The sequence below is a fragment of the Acipenser ruthenus genome, chromosome 50 (assembly GCF_902713425.1).
Source record: "Acipenser ruthenus chromosome 50, fAciRut3.2 maternal haplotype, whole genome shotgun sequence".
NCBI classification, from domain to species: domain Eukaryota; kingdom Metazoa; phylum Chordata; class Actinopteri; order Acipenseriformes; family Acipenseridae; genus Acipenser; species Acipenser ruthenus.
The window spans coordinates 1,758,381-1,777,256 of record NC_081238.1 but is presented as its reverse complement, the minus strand read 5'-3'; the positions used below and the strand labels follow the sequence as shown (position 1 = coordinate 1,777,256).

Here is an 18,876-nt window from a genome sequence, read left to right as displayed (position 1 = left end):
ATGCGGCTTAAAGCAAATGCATTTTAATCAACAATTGAAACAGTACATTCAGGTGCATTAACATTGCCTTTAACTGATTCGTCTGAGTAAAACACTCCTCCATTTTCACAATCAGAAACATGATTTTAACACACATCACATGTTTTGGTTGGAGATTGCATTGTGTCTTCAGCTCGCATTGCCTGCAGTGTGCTGTGCTATACACAGCTTGTGTGACAACCCATTTACTGAATAATATACAGTTAGACTGAACAGATGCAGTTATAATCTAGACTTGCACAGGCCTGCTGTGTGCTGGGCATAGCCTCTCTGTAATGTACAGGGCAATGCTAGCGTGATCACATTGTATAAATATGTACATACACCTGCAGCCGCTACCCAACATGTTATAAGTTCTAATTTAGTGTGGTGGCATTGCCTGCTGTGTACAAATTGAACCAAACTCAAATCCTGATCATTCACTTTAATACGATTGCTCCTAAAAACATGCAGCAGCCAGGAATGTGAACCTTTTAAGATCACTTCAAAATGCAGTGACACGAAGCATAGATTGGCTCACGTGGCAAAATAAGAATGAATTCACAGAGCGTTGATATTTTCTGGCTGGGACACTGCAAAATTATAAGCGGAGGATGACATTAAACTGATATCTGTGAAGACACAGAAGCAGGGAGGGGAGACTTCAGAAAGACAGCACTGCGTTTACAACAAAACATGTTCTTGATGTCAGTCTTTTTTAAACTCTTTTTAACAAAAGTCTTATTTAATTCTAAAAAAAATATAACAAATTAGATAATCTTTTCTATTTTGGCTGTGATTGTTGTGGTTTATAACAGACTGTCATGTGGGATACCTGACCTTGATATCTGTTAAAATTAAAATGAGGGGTGTTTGCAACTATTTCAATCAATGTTTGCAATCCTTCTGTGTGATTCTTATTGAAATTTCTCAGAGACGGTGGTTTTTATTTTTTGATGTCTGTTGTTTGAAGCCAGCTCCTCTGCACCTCTCTGAATATTGGAGATGTATCTGGAGCCGGCTGCAATGCAGGCAGGTTACAGAGCAAGTGCCGCCCAGCCTGCAATGAGCAGCGTTCCCCCCCAGGGGGCGGCCTTGCTGAGGGTGGGGTCCCCAGTCAGAGCGTGGTAATAGAACGATCCGCAGAACATCAGCATGCCTGAGCTGAGCAACACACCGGCCTGAAACACAGAGGCACAAACATCACCAACACACAGAGGCACAAACATCACCAACACACAGAGACACACACATCACCAACACACACACACACACACACACATCACCAACACACAGAGGCCTGAAACACAGAGGCACACACATCACCAACACACAGAGGCACACACATCACCAACACACAGAGACACACACATCACCAACACACAGAGACACACACATCACCAACACACAGACGCACATCACCAACACACAGAGACACACACACATCACCAACACAGAGACACACACACATCACCAACACAGAGACACACACACATCATCAACACACAGAGACACACACATCACCAACACAGAGGCACACACATCATCAACACACAGAGACACAAACATCACCAACACACAGAGACACACACACATCACCAACACACAGAGACACACACACATCACCAACACACAGAGGCACAAACATCACCAACACACAGAGACACACACACACACATCACCAACACACAGAGACACACACACATCACCAACACACAGAGACACATCATCAACACAGAGACACGCACATCACCAACACACAGAGACACAAACATCACCAACACACAGAGACACAAACATCACCAACACACAGAGGCACACATCACCAACACACAGAGACACACACACACATCACCAACACACAGAGACACACACACACATCACCAACACACAGAGACACACACATCACCAACACACACACACACACACAAACATCATCAACACACAGACACAAACATCATCAACACACAGAGGCACACACACACATCACCAACACACAGAGACACAAACATCACCAACACACAGAGACACACACATCACCAACACACACACACATCACCAACACACAGAGACACACACACACATCACCAACACACAGAGACACACACACATCACCAACACACAGAGACACACACATCACCAACACACAGAGACACACACACATCACCAACACACAGAGGCACAAACATCACCAACACACAGAGACACAAACATCACCAACACAGAGACACACACATCATCAACACACAGAGACACAAACATCACCAACACACAGAGACACACACACATCACCAACACACAGAGACACACACACACACACATCACCAACACACAGAGACACACACATCACCAACACACAGAGACACAAACATCACCAACACAGAGACACACACATCATCAACACACAGAGACACACACATCATCAACACACAGAGACACACAAACATTACCAACACACAGAGACACACAAACATCACCAACACACAGAGACACACACACATTACCAACACACAGACATAAACATTACTAACACATAGAGACATCACCAACACAGAGACACACACACATCATCAACACACAGAGTCACAAACATCACCAACACACAGAGACACACACATCACCAACACACAGAGACACACACACATCACCAACACAGAGGCACAAACATCACCAACACACAGAGACACACACACATCACCAACACAGAGGCACAAACATCACCAACACACAGAGACACACACATCACCAACACAGAGACACACACATCATCAACACACATAGACACACACATCACCAACACACAGAGGCACAAACATCACCAACACAGAGACACAAACATCACCAATACACAGAGAAACACACACATCACCAACACACAGACATAAACATTACCAACACATACAGACATCACCAACACACAGAGTCACAAACATCACCAACACAAGACACAGCTCTGGGCAGTGTGCACAGGGGCAGGTCTGGGCAGTGTGCACAGAGGCAGGTCTGGGCAGTGTGCACAGGGGCAGGTCTGGGCAGTGTGCACAGGGGCAGGGGCAGGTCTGGGCAGTGCACAGGGGCAGGTCTGGGCAGTGTGCACAGGGGCAGGGGCAGGTCTGGGCAGTGCACAGGGGCAGGTCTGGGCAGTGTGCACAGGGGCAGGGGCAGGTCTGGGCAGTGTGCACAGGGGCAGGGGCAGGTCTAAGCAGTGCACAGGGGCAGGTCTGGGCACTGCACAGGGGCAGGTCTAGGCAGTGCACAGGGGCAGGTCCGGGCAGTGCGCACAGGGGCAGGTCCGGGCAGTGCGCACAGGGGCAGGTCCGGGCAGTGCGCACAGGGGCAGGTCCGGGCAGTGCGCACAGGGGCAGGTCCGGGCAGTGCGCACAGGGGCAGGTCCGGGCAGTGCGCACAGGGGCAGGTCCGGGCAGTGCGCACAGGGGCAGGTCTGGGCAGTGCGCACAGGGGCAGGTCTGGGCAGTGCGCACAGGGGCAGGTCTGGGCAGTGCGCACAGGGGCAGGTCTGGGCAGTGCACAGGGGCAGGTCTGGGCAGTGCGCACAGGGGCAGGTCCGGGCAGTGCGCACAGGGGCAGGTCCGGGCAGTGCGCACAGGGGCAGGTCTGGGCAGTGCGCACAGGGGCAGGTCTGGGCAGTGCGCACAGGGGCAGGTCTGGGCAGTGCGCACAGGGGCAGGTCTGGGCAGTGCGCACAGGGGCAGGTCTGGGCAGTGCACAGGGGCAGGTCTGGGCAGTGCGCACAGGGGCAGGTCTGAGCAGTGCACAGGGGCAGGGGCAGGTCTGGGCACTGCACAGGGGCAGCTCTGGGCAGTGCACTCACCACCATTGGTTTGCGACAGCGTGGCACTCCAAGCAGGGCCAGGCTGTGCAGGAAGTGATACTTGTTGGCAGTTTCAAACAACTAAAAAAAAAAAAGGGAAAGAATAATAAGTGTAGTCCCTCAATTGGTCATTTTGTATGTCAGCATTTCTAATAGTTTCTTCCTAAACTCCCATTATTAGCTTTATTATAGTTCCCCCAAAATATCTCTGCTATAATTACTGTTCCATACCAATTCAATCAATATAGTGTGTCCTTCATGTAAATGCATACTAAGGCACTTTACAAAACTATAACATTATCGCTAGTTTTAAGCTTAGATTTAAAAGTACTGATTGAATTCTTAAAAATACAAAGAGATTGTTTTTGGCAGATATATCCGGGCTGGTTTTTACTTAATAAGTAACTCTCATAATTACAGGACCACAGCCATTATACCATTATCAACACTGGAATATCCAAAGACTGCTTGAAATGTGTTAGGTGGGAAAAACAAGGTCTGAAATAACACACACCCATTCCCCTGTACTGAAGAGTGTTCCTCTCCTGAAAAGAAATGTCGACAGGTGCCACCCTTACTAGTTAGGACCCTGCCGTTTTCATTGGGTCAAAAAGAAAACTAATTAGCGGGTATCTTGGCATTTCCTAACCCTGCCAGCACATGGGTCTGACTGACACACAGGCAGCATTTACTACACAAATCTTTAATGGAGCTACTTGTCAATTGCCATTCTCCTCTTGCTTTCCCCCCCCCCATGTGTATCAATCCTTCTTTAGCCGTCTTTAAACTCCTTGTCCTCAGTCTGTTGCTTAGCATGATGAGGCGTGAAATGATATTCTTCAAAGATGGTGCTCACATCAAAAGAAGAGATTCAGAGCTGGAAAAATGATCTTAAAATGATTGCGCAAGTGAGTCTACAGGATGTGATGCACATGAAAAAAAAAATAATGTGGCAATAGACAAGTTGTGCAAATATAGCCTGTGCTGCTGCTGCTGTTAAAAAGAGTGAAATATTCAAGCCTCAGTAAGTATTTTATTTTTGGCCATCAAAAGGCAGGATTCTCATCATACAGACCCTTGTGCTCTGAATACACTGCAGCATGTCGGGTTCTACATTGTGCTGTGAATGTACTGTGCTCTAAATTACAAGCCTCTTCACTGGCCTGCTGCTTACCTCTTTCCTGTACTCGTCTGTGTCACTTCTCCTGAACCCTGAAAGACACATTGTCAGTGTGAGTGCTGGGATCAAGACACCCCTCCCCAAGGAGAAAGTGGTATAGCCCACAAGAGCCTTGCTAGCAGGCAGAGATCACACCAACACATTGCAGGTGCCACAGTATGGGCGGTCTGGACACAAAGACATTTATGTTTAATTATTATTATTATTATTATTATTATTCATTTCTTAGCAGACGCCCTTATCCAGGGCGACTTACAATTGTTACAAGATATCACATTATACATTATTTCACATTATACAGTTATCACATTATTTTTACATACAATTGCCCATTTATACAGTTGGGTTTTTACTGAAGCAATCTAGGTAAAGTACCTTGCTCAAGGGTACAACAGCAGTGTCCTCCACTGGGGATTGAACCCACAACCCTCCGGTCAAGAGTCCAGTGCCCTAACCACTACTCCACACTGCTGCCCTAATAAATGAATGCAGACATAGCCTTTGTCTTTACATAATGTAGGTGTGACATACACACACAGAAACAACACTGGACTCTCCCCAGATTCTTTAACTGCCAATAACTTGTGATAAGGCATGCCCTACCAAGTTATCCAGTTATTATACAAATGATCCTCTATATAAGTAAAAAAAACAAAACATAACAACCTGTCACCTTCTTACCCCTAGTAGACCATACCCAAGTTTTATCACTGTTACAGGACAAGCCTGTCACAGTCAGCAGGTGGATGTAAAGGATTTTGATTGCTATAGCAACTGTGAAGAATTTGAACTTGAAGGTCAAGCTAACACAATTGTGTTGCGGCAGGCTACAGTCGTTTTGCTTGCGTTTCTGAATACCAACTCCCTATTGTCAGGTTCTACTTCCTCGCAGTAATAAAAACTTGTTATTGTTCGTTTTCAAGTTTGAGTTACGCACCGGTAACAAACAAGGCTGTCTGTCGTACTTACTACATACAACACACGCAGGACGTAAACCGCAGGTAATACGTGTCGCGTAACACAAGCGTAAACCAATAATATTGTTACCAGTTTTTTTTTCAAAAATACAGAGTATTACGTTAATTAAAAATGTTATCAAATAAAAACGTATTTATTACAAACCCACGTTCCTCTGTGAAGCTGTCAGTTTTATGTATGTATGTATGCATTTATTTATTTATTTATTTATTTATTTATTTATTTATTTATGTATTTATTTATTTATGTATTTATTTTAAAGTTCGACTCAACCTCAGTATCACACACGGGGGTTGTCCTCCTGTATCTATCCCCGCAGCCTCCTAATTAAAACGAAATTACCGTGAGCTCCGTACGCTCCGGCAGAAACCGCCAGGGCCCCGGAAATCCCCGCTACCCGCTGGAAAAGCAAGCCTGCCATCGCTGTCAGAGAGATCAAGCAGCGTTCGGGTTTTAAAAGCTGACCAAGGGTTAGGAAACTAACGCCATTACGGCTCAAACAGAGTCTCAGCTATATATGGCAAACCAGTCAGAGCCAACATGGCGGACGTAGGGCTACAGTTTCATAGCCTCTTCGGATAAGAAGACCGCGGCCGAGTGTAAACGGAAACAGCCGAACGTTGAATGAAACCCTCGGTTGAGTTACGTCAGAAATAATTCCTTCCCAATTAAATCGTACAGCATCTGTGTTGTTATTGATTATAAAGCGCGACTGTTGACTATTTGTAATCTTATTGTCGTCCAAAACTTCAACACAAGAGACGTGCAGGCATTAAACCGGGGCTTTACTAGTCAAGCAATGAGGAATTTATAGTACAGACGCACAGCCTCAGTCTGCGGCGCTGTCTGTCTCTCCCACAAACTTCGCTGGCTCTGAATTCAAGACAGACGGACAGGTAAGTGTAGTCTCTGACGATGTCAGTCTGTCCCTCATCTGTCACAGGTTCGGAATTCACTACAGACGGACAGAGTGACACAGATTTAGCCTGTGAAGCTTTCGTTTGTAACTAAGCACCCCCCTAAAAAATATCTATACAAAAAAAGTGTGTACATAATTCATAAAATACGGTTAAATAATAGAAAAGACTTTACAAATTATTTACAGATGGTATGAATTATTCATATTCCAATATGTTCCTTACAAGTGAGAAAAAATGAAACTGGTGTGAATTATTCATATCATAAATGAATGTTTATATATTTATTTTGTTGGTTTTAAAAATTTTGTTCGTAGGCATCTTACTCTATGCTCACTTAACAGACAAGACAGTAACACCTGCCATATCACTGTCCCTCGCTATTTTAGGATGCTTGTGATCATTGTGAGTGGTTCTGGTTCTGTTGCTCCAATACTGAGCTTTGAGCTGCTTGAACTTGTCTGGAGAACCCTAACTGCCAGCTCTGGTCAGACTTTCTCATTCTACCAAATCATGTGACAATGTGACTTTTCAACTCCGCCAGAGACATTGTCAAGTGACCTGAAACAACGGGAGTTTGTGCAGTCTTAAAATCCATGTTCTTAATGAGCTGTTTTCCCTCTTGATTTACTGCAGTTAAAGGGGCTGGGATGGAGGGGAAGGGTGTGGTTTAGTGGGGATGGGTGTGGTTTAGTGAGAGTGGGTGTGGTTTAGTAAGAATGGGTGTGGTTTAGTGAGGATGGGTGTGGTTTAGTGGGAATGGGTGTGGTTTAGGGGGAATGTGTGTGGTTTAGTGGGGTGGGGTGGTTTAATAAGAATGGGTGTGGTTTAGTGAGGATGGGTGTGGTTTTGTAGGGATGCATGTGGTTTAGTGGGGTGGGGTGGTTTAATAAGAATGGGTGTGGTTTAGTGGGGATGGGTGTAGTTGAGTCGGGATGGGTGTGGTTTAGTGGGAATGGGTGTGGTTTAGTGGGGATGGGTGTGGCTTAGTCAGGATGGGTGTGGTTTAGTGGGTGTGGGTGTGGTTTAGTGGGGTGGGGGTGGTTTAATAACAATGGATGTGGTTTAGTGGGGATGTGTGTGGTTGAGTCGGGATGGGTGTGGTTTAGTGAGGATGGGTGTGGTTTAGTCGGGATGGGTGTGGTTTAGTGGGGATGGGTGTGGTTTAGTAAGAATGGATGTGGTTTAGTGGGGATGGGTGTGGTTGAGTCGGGATGGGTGTGGTTTTGTAAGGATGCGTGTGGTTTAGTGGGGATGTCTTTGGTGTAGTGGGTAGAGCTGAGAGACTGGGAGAGGGAGAGACAAAGAGAGCTTGTTCCTCAATCCTGATCTGAACACCCCTTGCCTCCCATTCAGTCCCAGGACTCTCTCAAGCAGGAGACTGACAATTATGCTGAACTGTGTGCTGGTGTTTGTGTTGTGATGTGGATTACACTGACGTCCACTGTCTGTCTGCCTGTCTATCTGACTGTCTGTCTGCCAGTCTGTCTGTCTGCATGTCTATCTGTCTATCTGCCTGCCTGTCTGCCTGTCTGTCTGGGGGCTATGATCAGACCACTGAGCAGACTCATTACACTTCTGCAGGATACCGCCACTCTATTTTTAGCAACACATTGATAGCTCTGTTATATAAATAGACACATGGGGCTGATTCAGCGAGCTGTGTTCTGCGTGTGTCTGTGTGTAGCAATGCCATTCTGTAATCAGTAGGGGGAGTCCTAATACTGTACCTCATGCAACTGCAGCACGGACCCACACTCGCATGAACTGACTGCAGCACGGACCCACACTCGCATGAACTGACTGCAGCACGGACCCACACTCGCATGAACTGACTGCAGCACGGACCCACACTCGCATGAACTGACTGCAGCACGGACCCACACTCGCATGAACTGACTGCAGCACGGACCCACACTCGCATGAACTGACTGCAGCACGGACCCACACACGCATGAACTGACTGCAGCACAGACCCACACTCGCATGAACTGACTGCAGCACGGACCCACACTCGCATGAACTGACTGCAGCCTGCAGTTGATCTGCTCTTGCCATTAAAGATCTTCCAGTGACTACCCGCCCCTCCCTCTGCAAGCAGGTTCATTCAGGTTCCTTCACAGAATCGTAACCCTACTTCCTTCATAGAGTCTACTGGAAGAAACAGCACAAATTCTAGATTCCACGATGTTCATGAATAACAAATGCCTGTGTGTGTGTATGAGTGTCTGTGTATGTCAGTGTGTGCGTGTCTGTGTGTGTGTGTCAATGTGTGGGTGTGTGTGTGTCTGTGTGCACGTGACAGTGTGTGCGCATGTCTGTCTATGTGTGTGCATGTCTGTGTCAGTGCATGCATGCTTTTGGGTGTGCGTGTGTTTCAGCATGTGTGTGTTTCTGTGTGTGCGTGTTTTTGTCTGTGTATGTGTGTCAGTGTGCCAGTGTGTCTGTGTGTGTGTGTGTGTGTGTGTGTGTGTGTGTGTCAGTGTGTGCATGTTTTTGTGTGTGTCTGAGTGTGTGTGTGTCAGTGTGTCTCTGTGTGTGTGCGTGTTTTTTATTTTTTGTGTCTGTGTGTGTGTGTGTGATAATTTATTCTGATGAATTATTCTGCATGTAAAAGAACGCTTGAGGACAGAAATCGCTTGGCAAAGATTGTTTCCTCCGTGCACAAAACAACAATGTGACTTTCTACTAAACTGGCCTCTTTAATTGGACCCTGTGGCCAAATCTTATCAATTTGAATCAATTGGTTTTGAAACGTATGCAAGTGAGCTAAACAAGGAGACAATTATGACATTTCTGTGTGCAGCAACTGTAGCAGCTAGCAATCCTTAAGAGAGCTGATCAAGGCTTTCAAATCTGCACCGCGACATTATCACGGGCCCTCCTTTTAAAGGAAGCTTAACCAGGAGAGCAGAAAATTGAAATGCAAAGCCCTGGTTAGCACTCCTTTAACATTACCGGTGTTAATGTAGCTCGTGTTCTTACCAAGCGATTCCAGCAGCACAAGGGTTAAGAACGCAGCGCTGGATCTGAGCGCCTCTGCTGTGTGAAGCAATATTCATCTCTAAAAGGTGTTCCCTGGAAGCTGTCTGATCCAGCTGCAGTCTCTGTTTGATCAAAGCCCATAGATGAATTGTTTTTTGTATTAATGACTGTCCCGTGGCATCAGAGAGACGAGGTCAGAGGGAGAAGGAGGGGCGCCGAGCTTTATATTTGATTATCTGCACAGTGAGTGGATTAGCAGTACAGCGAAGAGCACTTCAAGAAAACAATTGTTACTTTAAACTCATTCCAAATGAAAGAAACACTTCAAAATCCCTCGAACGGGAGATACCAAAGTGATCTTTACAGGGCACCAGGGCGCTCCTCTTGGTACGGGTATGAACTATCAAAGAGATAGTAACCATTCTTCTTTAGAATCACTTCGCAGATGCTCTTCGGTTTCAGTCGTCACATCTTTTTAAAACTGGTTGAAAGCGCCCTTGTGACGTCTATAGAGTGAACACAAAATACAGTAAACCAGGGGGGAGGGGATGTAAGTCACATTTTTCAATGTCGCTTGAAAACAGCTTATCCAGTTGCATTGAAACTTAGTATTACATATTTATCATGGGTTATACAGGGTATCAGACACCATACATGCCAACAGTCCCTATATGGTCGAGATAGTCCCGATTTCCTATCAAATGTCCCGCGTCCCGATGCATAGAAAGAAAGTCTCCATATTTACCCATAGAAAATAAATCATTTATTCTGCACAGCAGAGTTAGTGAAAACCACACGCTGTGCTCTTTGTGCGGCTGACACATCTGCTGATCACTAACTTACCTGTAAAGGTAAGAACGCTCCATTGTGTCTATGTTTACCGTCATGATGGTCGTGCGGTGTTGAGTTGAGGGGATACGTCTATTATTATTATATGATAGTGTCACGCTGAACAGTTTCCAAATGTTGGCAAGTATGCAGATACTGGGGATGTAGGGAGGTGTCTGTCTGTCTGTCAGAAAAAGACATTGAATTGAATTCTTTGCTAATCCATCAGTTTCAATTATAACAATGAAAAGATTCCACTTGTCCAATGATTCTCGTGATGTTTTACAAAATTAGACTGTTTATAAAAACATTTCTTGATTTTAAACGTATATTTGTATTGCTTTGAGTGAAAATAAACCTTTAACATTCACCTAATATCTTAAATACCCTCCCTTCTCCTCCTCTCCCCCCCACTCCTCCACCTCCTCCTCCATTCGCTCTCCTCTCTCCACTGAATTCCCTGTGGGTCTATGTTGCTACGGTAGCGATTGCATCACCGAAGGCTGGCCCACTTTTCCTCCTAGCAACCGTAGGCAGTTTCCACAGCAACCAGGAACAACTGCGGTGAAGGAAAAAATTGATGCGCTAGCAAAAAAAACCCAAAACATTAGTCGGTTATTAATCCCCAAAAGTAAGCTATCTCTCTCCCCTCTCCTACCTCACCAAACAAGGACATGCTCTTCAATATTTATCTTTGTGAAATGTTTGCAGCGCTGTGCTTGTCAATGTTCCCTCCCTCCCAGTCCCTCCTCAGCTCTAACCACTAGAGCCACACTGCCTCCCTCCCTCCCAGTCCCTCCTCAGCTCCACTAGAGCCACACTGCTTCCCTCCCTCCCAGTCCCTCCTCAGCTCTAACCACTAGAGCCACACTGCTTCCCTCCCTCCCAGTCCCTCCTCAGCTCTAACCACTAGAGCCACACTGCTTCCCTCCCTCCCAGTCCCTCCTCAGCTCTAACCACTAGAGCCACACTGCTTCCCTCCCTCCCAGTCCCTCCTCAGCTCTAACCACTAGAGCCACACTGCTTCCCTCCCTCCCAGTCCCTCCTCAGCTCTAACCACTAGAGCCACACTGCTTCCCTCCCTCCCAGTCCCTCCTCAGCTCCACTAGAGCCACACTGCTTCCCTCCCTCCCAGTCCCTCCTCAGCTCCACTAGAGCCACACTGCCTCCCTCCCTCCCAGTCCCTCCTCAGCTCCACTAGAGTCACACTGCTTCCCTCCCTCCCAGTCCCTGCTCAGCTCCACTAGAGCCACACTGCCTCCCTCCCTCCCAGTCCCTCCTCAGCTCCACTAGAGACACACTGCTTCCCTCTCTCCCAGTCCCTGCTCAGCTCCACTAGAGCCACACTGCCTCCCTCCCTCCCAGTCCCTCCTCAGCTCCACTAGAGCCACACTGCCTCCCTCCATCCCAGTCCCTCCTCAGCTCCACTAGAGCCACACTGCCTCCCTCCCTCCCAGTCCCTGCTCAGCTCTAACCACTAGAGCCACACTGCTTCCCTCCCTCCCAGTCCCTCCTCAGCTCCACTAGAGCCACACTGCTTCCCTCCCTCCCAGTCCCTCCTCAGCTCCACTAGAGCCACACTGCTTCCCTCTCTCCCAGTCCCTGCTCAGCTCTAACCACTAGAGCCACACTGCTTCCCTCCCTCCCAGTCCCTCCTCAGCTCTAACCACTAGAGCCACACTGCCTCCCTCCCTCCCAGTCCCTCCTCAGCTCCACTAGAGTCACACTGCTTCCCTCCCTCCCAGTCCCTGCTCAGCTCCACTAGAGCCACACTGCTTCCCTCCCTCCCAGTCCCTCCTCAGCTCCACTAGAGCCACACTGCTTCCCTCTCTCCCAGTCCTTCCTCAACTCCACTAGAGCCACACTGCTTCCCTCCCTCCCAGTCCCTCCTCAGCTCCACTAGAGCCACACTGCTTCCCTCCCTCCCAGTCTCTCCTCAGCTCCACTAGAGCCACACTGCTTCCCTCCCTCCCAGTCCCTCCTCAGCTCCACTAGAGCCACACTGCTTCCCTCCCTCCCAGTCCCTCCTCAGCTCCACTAGAGCCACACTGCTTCCCTCCCTCCCAGTCCCTCCTCAGCTCTAACCACTAGATCCACACTGCTTCCCTCCCTCCCAGTCCTTCCTCAGCTCCACTAGAGCCACACTGCTTCCCTCCCTCCCAGTCCCTCCTCAGCTCTAACCACTAGAGCCACACTGCCTCCCTCCCTCCCAGTCCCTCCTCAGCTCTAACCACTAGAGCCACACTGCTTCCCTCCCTCCCAGTCCCTCCTCAGCTCTAACCACTAGAGCCACACTGCTTCCCTCCCTCCCAGTCCCTCCTCAGCTCCACTAGAGCCACACTGCCTCCCTCCCTCCCAGTCCCTCCTCAGCTCCACTAGAGTCACACTGCTTCCCTCCCTCCCAGTCCCTCCTCAGCTCTAACCACTAGAGCCACACTGCTTCCCTCCCTCCCAGTCCCTCAGCACTCCCCCTCCCTGATTTTACTTGTATTTCTTGTTTACCTGGCATGTATTCTACACAGTGTCTCGCGATCTCTCCCTGTCTAAGGGGTTTTATCTTCCTTTGATTGATCACGCGCTGGAGAGGGAGTTTTGTTCCCTGTCTCAGAGAGCAGTGATCTGGCATGTCAGGGTTATTCACATCTTTGCACCGTGGACTCAGGATCAGAGAAAACGTTTTCTTAGCATTTTCTCTGCTGTTCTTACTGCAACCCTGCTATATTTTTAATGATGTCATTTTATTATTTGACTAGCTTACTAACATACTAGCTTCTAACACCAGCTTCTGTTCTTTGTGAATCAAACCGTGTAAAGCAGGTGAAGTTAACCTGTATGTAAACACCCTTGTTACACTTTTTTTATTGTTAAAATCTGTAAGTGAATCTATAGCTTTTGCAAAACTCTGGATTTTTTTTGGTACACATCTGTAAAAACTCAGAATAAAGAGCCTTATGATGTCACAATAACTTTGAGAGTTCTCTTGCTCCAAAATTCTTCAGAATCTACCTGAAATGAGGTGCTCAGAATGAGCCGGCAACTGGTATTCTGCAATCTCAAATAGCGATCGCTATCCTAGAAGAAGAAGAAGAAGAAGAAGAAGAAGAAGAAGAAGAAGACCCTGCTTGAGTTCTTGAGATCACAGTGGAAAGCAGACAGGAACATTCTGACTCATCAAGCAGAGAACTCCCTGAACTTTATTAGAACGCTGCACTGAGCTGTGTTTTTTGTAGTGTAGGTCTCGCTCATAACTCAGCAATCAGCAGCGCAGATTTCATTAGTGTACCAAACCCCATGCTCTCTGGCACATCAAATATTTTTTCTTATTTATTTATAGAAAGCAATTTTGCCCTGCCGGTTGAGATATATGACCTGATTGTAGAAAAAAAAGGTGCTCGTATTTGAAAAGGGACAATGAGAAACAAAGTGTGGTCCAGTGGTTAAAGAAAAGGGCTTGTAAGCAGGAGATCCCCGGTTCAAATCCCGGCTCACTCATTGTGTGACCCTGAGCAAGTCACTGAACCTCCTTGTGCTCCGTCTTTCAGGTGAGACACTGTTGTAAGTGACTCTGCAGCTGATGCATAGTTCACACACCCTAGTCTGTGTAAGTTGCCTTGGATAAAGGCGTCTGCTAAATAAACTAATAATAATAATAATAATAATAATAATAATAATAATAATAATAATAATAATGGAACAAGCAAGAACACGAGGGGATGTATGAAGCTGATGGTGACAAAATAATGATGAGGGGATTTTGCAGCTGTCGGCTGGAATGGGAGTTGAAAAATACCATCGTTAAGCATCATTAGCTGTTTATTGCTTTTGGCGAAATGCGGCTTGTTTGCTTAGATTTTGTATTAGTATGCTAATTCTTTGTTTCAAGTTGTGCAAACTTTGCACTGGAGCAAATGCTGTTTTGGTTTTGAATGAATCTGAATGAATGAATCTGCTTTGCTGAGTGTTTCAACACTGAGAAACCCCAAGCTTGTATGCTGGAGCCCTGCTTCAGTGCAATGGGATTGAAATACAGTTCTATCGTTTTTTTAATGGGTAGATTGCTGGATGTGCAATTATTATGACAGCCCCACAATATATATATATAATTTAACCTTATGGGCAGCAGTGTGGAGTAGTGGTTAGGGCTCTGGACTCTTGACCGGAGGGTTGTGGGTTCAATCCCAGGTGGGGGGACACTGCTGCTGTACCCTTGAGTAAGGTACTTTACCTAGATTGCTCCAGTAAAAACCTAACTGTATAAATGGGTAATTGTATGTAAAAATAATGTGATATCTTGTAACAATTGTAAGTCGCCCTGGATAAGGGCGTCTGCTAAGAAATAAATAATTATAAAAAAAAGCATGTCAAAGTGCAAATGTAAAATCTCTACACAATCAGTTTCAAAACTAATATTCAGGGCACAAAAAAGCAACATCAAAGTCCGGTCTGAATGAAATAATAATCTGTGACGGGATTTAGAGTCAACGCTGCTAAGATCAATCAAATTAAAAAAATAAAAAAACAAACACTTTCTCTTTAAGGCATTTTAATTTTGTTTATTTTTGGCAGATGGTAAGGTTGAAAATCTGAATGTTTAGTTCTGGTAGCAGTCTATTAATGTTTGAAATATGAGTTCATGTTTAATTCAGGGGGATTTGAACTCAACTTCAAAGAAAAGATCCCTTATCACTGCCTGCGTTAGAGACAGACCCCTGAAAGAATAGATGCACAGCTGGGGTCTGTTTTTAAACAGAGGCACACCCTAATACCCATGCCTTTATTCTTATTATCAATAGCATTGCTCATCTGCACCGTGTTTTTGAACCTGAGTAATATCCTGTTATCTGTGCTGTCTGTCATTCTCTTTTGTTGTTTCAGCCCGGCTTTCTAACTATGTCTGCATAAACATCCATTTTAACCACTGAAATGGATTTCTGAAGGGAGGAAGTGTTTGCAAAATGACCACTAGGGGGGTGTAGCTGTCATTGTGTATAGAGTTTACCGCTCATAATTCATCTGTGGATATTTGTCTTGCTTTTTTTTTATATCCTTTTGCTATAAAAGCATTTTGATTTCACTTTGCTTGTTTCCTTAGAAATGCATCACCTCTGCAGTGAATTGTGGGATTGTAGTCCTCGGCAACTTGACAAAGAACTACATTTCCCAGTATGCACAGCGGCAGCTTTTAAGTTTGGTCTAAGGAAAGGTCAGGTGATGAATCCGTTGCATTTGCTGGTTTTGTGTATTTTCAGTGTCAGTTTAAGGTGCAGCAGTAAAAATGTCAGCATCAGGATTTGCTTCCGATCGGCTTTTAAATCCCCATATATCACAGTAGAATAGATTGTTTTAAATATATTGTCTATATATTTCATTTCCTTAGGGATTGAAAGGAAATTTAGATAGTAAGCCCTTTAAGTAATGAGGGAAGCAGAAACAGCATCAGAGAATGAGAGAGAACGCACAGTTCTGAAGAAATAGGCTAACAAGATATAAAGAAACACGCATGCAAATCCGGATTATGAATGGGGGAGGGGAGGGGGGGGGGGGGCATTTGAGAGTAAAAATAACTGATAGAGAATAGAAACGGAATGGCACGACTCTAATCCGACAGATTTATTTTGTTTTGAATTCTGTTTTATTTCTATGGTCGAAAGAAGCATGACAAATGAATCTGACAGCATTGCTGCTCTACACACTGGCTGGGAGCTGAATAGAGTGCTGCTCAGACTCTTCACATGAAACTTTGAAACGGAATCCGCTGAGCAACAACTACAAACAAAACCTCCCTTTTCTGTGTCTCTTCTTTCAAAGCACCCGCGTTGCTCACTGTAACCAGTCTCCAAGCCTGCCCTGGACTGGAGGGAGCACCCTTTCTCTTAGGGGGTGAGGGGGGGAGGAAGCAGTTCAGTCTCCGTGCCTCAAGCCTGCCCTGGACTGGAGGGAGCACCCTTTCTCTTAGGGGGTGAGGGAGGGAGCAGTTCAGTCTCCATGCCTCAAGCCTGCCCTGGACTGGAGGGAGCCCCTTTTCTCTTAGGGGGTGAGGGAGGGAGGGAGCAGTTCAGTCTCTGTGCCTCAAGCCTGCCCTGGACTGGAGGGAGCACCCTTTCTCTTAGGGGGTGAGGGAGGGAGCAGTTCAGTCTCCATGCCTCAAGCCTGCCCTGGACTGGAGGGAGCCCCTTTTCTCTTAGGGGGTGAGGGAGGGAGGGAGCAGTTCAGTCTCCATGCTTCAAGCCTGCCCTGGACTGGAGGGAGCCCCTTTTCTCTTAGGGGGTGAGGGAGGGAGGGAGCAGTTCAGTCTCCATGCTTCAAGCCTGCCCTGGACTGGAGGGAGCACCCTTTCTCTTAGGGGGGGGGGGGTGAGGGAGGGAGGGAGCAGTTCAGTCTCCATGCTTCAAGCCTGCCCTGGACTGGAGGGAGCACCCTTTCTCTTAGGGGGGGGGTGAGGGAGGGAGGGAGCAGTTCAGTCTCCATGCTTCAAGTCTGCCCTGGAGGAAGGAGCACCCTTTCTCTTAGGGGGTGAGGGAGGGAGCAGTTCAGTCTCCATGCCTAATGCCTGCATTAGACTTTATTATCAATTTCAAGATAGCGTTACCCCACATGATATCCATTTTGTACCAATGAAAAATGATTTGTTGGGATAAATGGGGTATTATAAAGGTGACTGCCTGGTAACACAATGAATATCTGCCATTGCAGTTACCATAGCAACACCACTGGAGTTACCATTGCAGTTACCATAGCAACACCACTGGAGTTACCATTGCAGTTACCATAGCAGTACTACAGATTCAAGAGAATAAGTTGAAAACAAGGACTTTCAGTGTCGTTGTTGCTTTAATAAAGTCAAATCTCCAAAGTGAAAAAAACTGACTGGATGTCTTTTGATGTTTTAAAAAAAAAAACTCCTGAATACTGATACATACTGAAAATCTGACCAAAGAGAAAACAACTTCAAAAGCCAATCGAATCTTTAGTGTATTCGTATATATTAGTTGATTCTTCTTATTTTTAGACAACCCAATTCTTTTACCCCGGTTTTTCTACCCAATTTCGAATGTCCAATCACAGCAGCAACTCCCCACACAGTCCCTGGAGGACTAAGGCCAGCCCTGCAGGTGTTGAGCTCACCAGGTGCCTATAGGGGCCGCTGTAGCACGGTGAAGTGGCTCTTATCGCAAGCTCAAGAGCTGCAATTCAGTTACAGTTGCCTGCCTTAGATATTTGTAACTCAGGCTAGAGCAGTCAAAGTGTCTTTATAGCAGTAACAGCCATTTAGTGATCTGCCACTTTGGATGAAGCTTCCTTTAGTGTTGCTTGCAATACACCGCTGTGCACTAGATGGTGCTGGTGCTTATTTATATAAAGACAGGGCTCTAGCCTACATTATGTTATATCTATGGCAGGCAAAGAGAACTGAAAAGCAACTCAGTTCAGAAAACACAGTAAAACACAGTCACGTCAATTAGAACTAGCATGACTGGAAACTTCAAGAAGATATGGGGAGAGTAAAGAACATATCTCTTTGAACTTGTGTTTCTGCATTTGGTGAAGTTTCTCATTATTTAAAGATAACATCTTTGATCCTTGTTCATTTCTCTAAACCATATAGACTATAAAAAGCCTCTGTGTCTGGCAAAGAGGATTCTGAGCAGCTGTAGCCTGTATCAATCCTGAATATTGCATAGTAACTGAATATGTGATGTGTATCCATTTATTTGAACAAACTCTTTCAGATCCATGACTTTAAAGTTGCAATGAAACCTGTCCAATCCGGCATCACTTGGGACTGGAACATTGTGCCGGATTAGACAGTGTGCTGGATTACAGAGGTAATGTAAAAATCTAATACTTGAAAAAGGTCAGACAACTAAAGTATTTAAACACTTAAAAAAAAAACTTTATTACTGTGCACACACATTACAATAAACACAATAATACTTCAGCAAACTTTAGACTGAGCAACGCCTCCACAGACCTTACCTGTTATTCGCATGAGCCTGTTTAATCCATTCCCATAGAAATGCCTTCTCTTGCTCGTACTGTAGCTGTGTGGGGATTCAGCTCCTTCTGCTGGCAGTCACATTTTCTCTGTGTTGCTTTTGGGGGCATCTTCTCTCTTCAGAATGTCTGAAACGGTTTGA

General features: G+C 46.0%; 1 protein-coding gene across 1 annotated transcript; it reads right to left on the bottom strand.

The window, feature by feature from the left end:
• Window positions 1-7: 7 nt before the first annotated feature.
• LOC117404469 (transmembrane protein 256 homolog) lies at window positions 8-6,515 on the bottom strand. Its single transcript, XM_034007319.3, has 4 exons — window positions 6,351-6,515; window positions 5,025-5,062; window positions 3,851-3,931; window positions 8-1,199 (listed from the first exon to the last, which is right to left on the bottom strand). The coding sequence occupies exons 1-4, from the start codon at window positions 6,427-6,429 to the stop codon at window positions 1,056-1,058; spliced, it is 342 nt and encodes a 113-aa protein (XP_033863210.1). The 5' UTR covers window positions 6,430-6,515; the 3' UTR covers window positions 8-1,055.
• Window positions 6,516-18,876: the final 12,361 nt, after the last annotated feature.

Excerpts from the sequence above, each read along its gene's own strand:
- LOC117404469 (XM_034007319.3), bottom strand. The coding sequence starts at position 6,429 with ATGGCAGGCTTGCTTTTCCAGCGGGTAGCGGGGATTTCCGGGGCCCTG. Across the intron at positions 5,063-6,350 it reads CGGAGCGTACGGAGCTCACG|GGTTCAGGAGAAGTGACACA; the intron begins GTAATTTCGTTT and ends TGTGTCTTTCAG. Across the intron at positions 1,200-3,850 it reads GCTGTCGCAAACCAATGGTG|GCCGGTGTGTTGCTCAGCTC; the intron begins GTGAGTGCACTG and ends TCTGTGTTTCAG.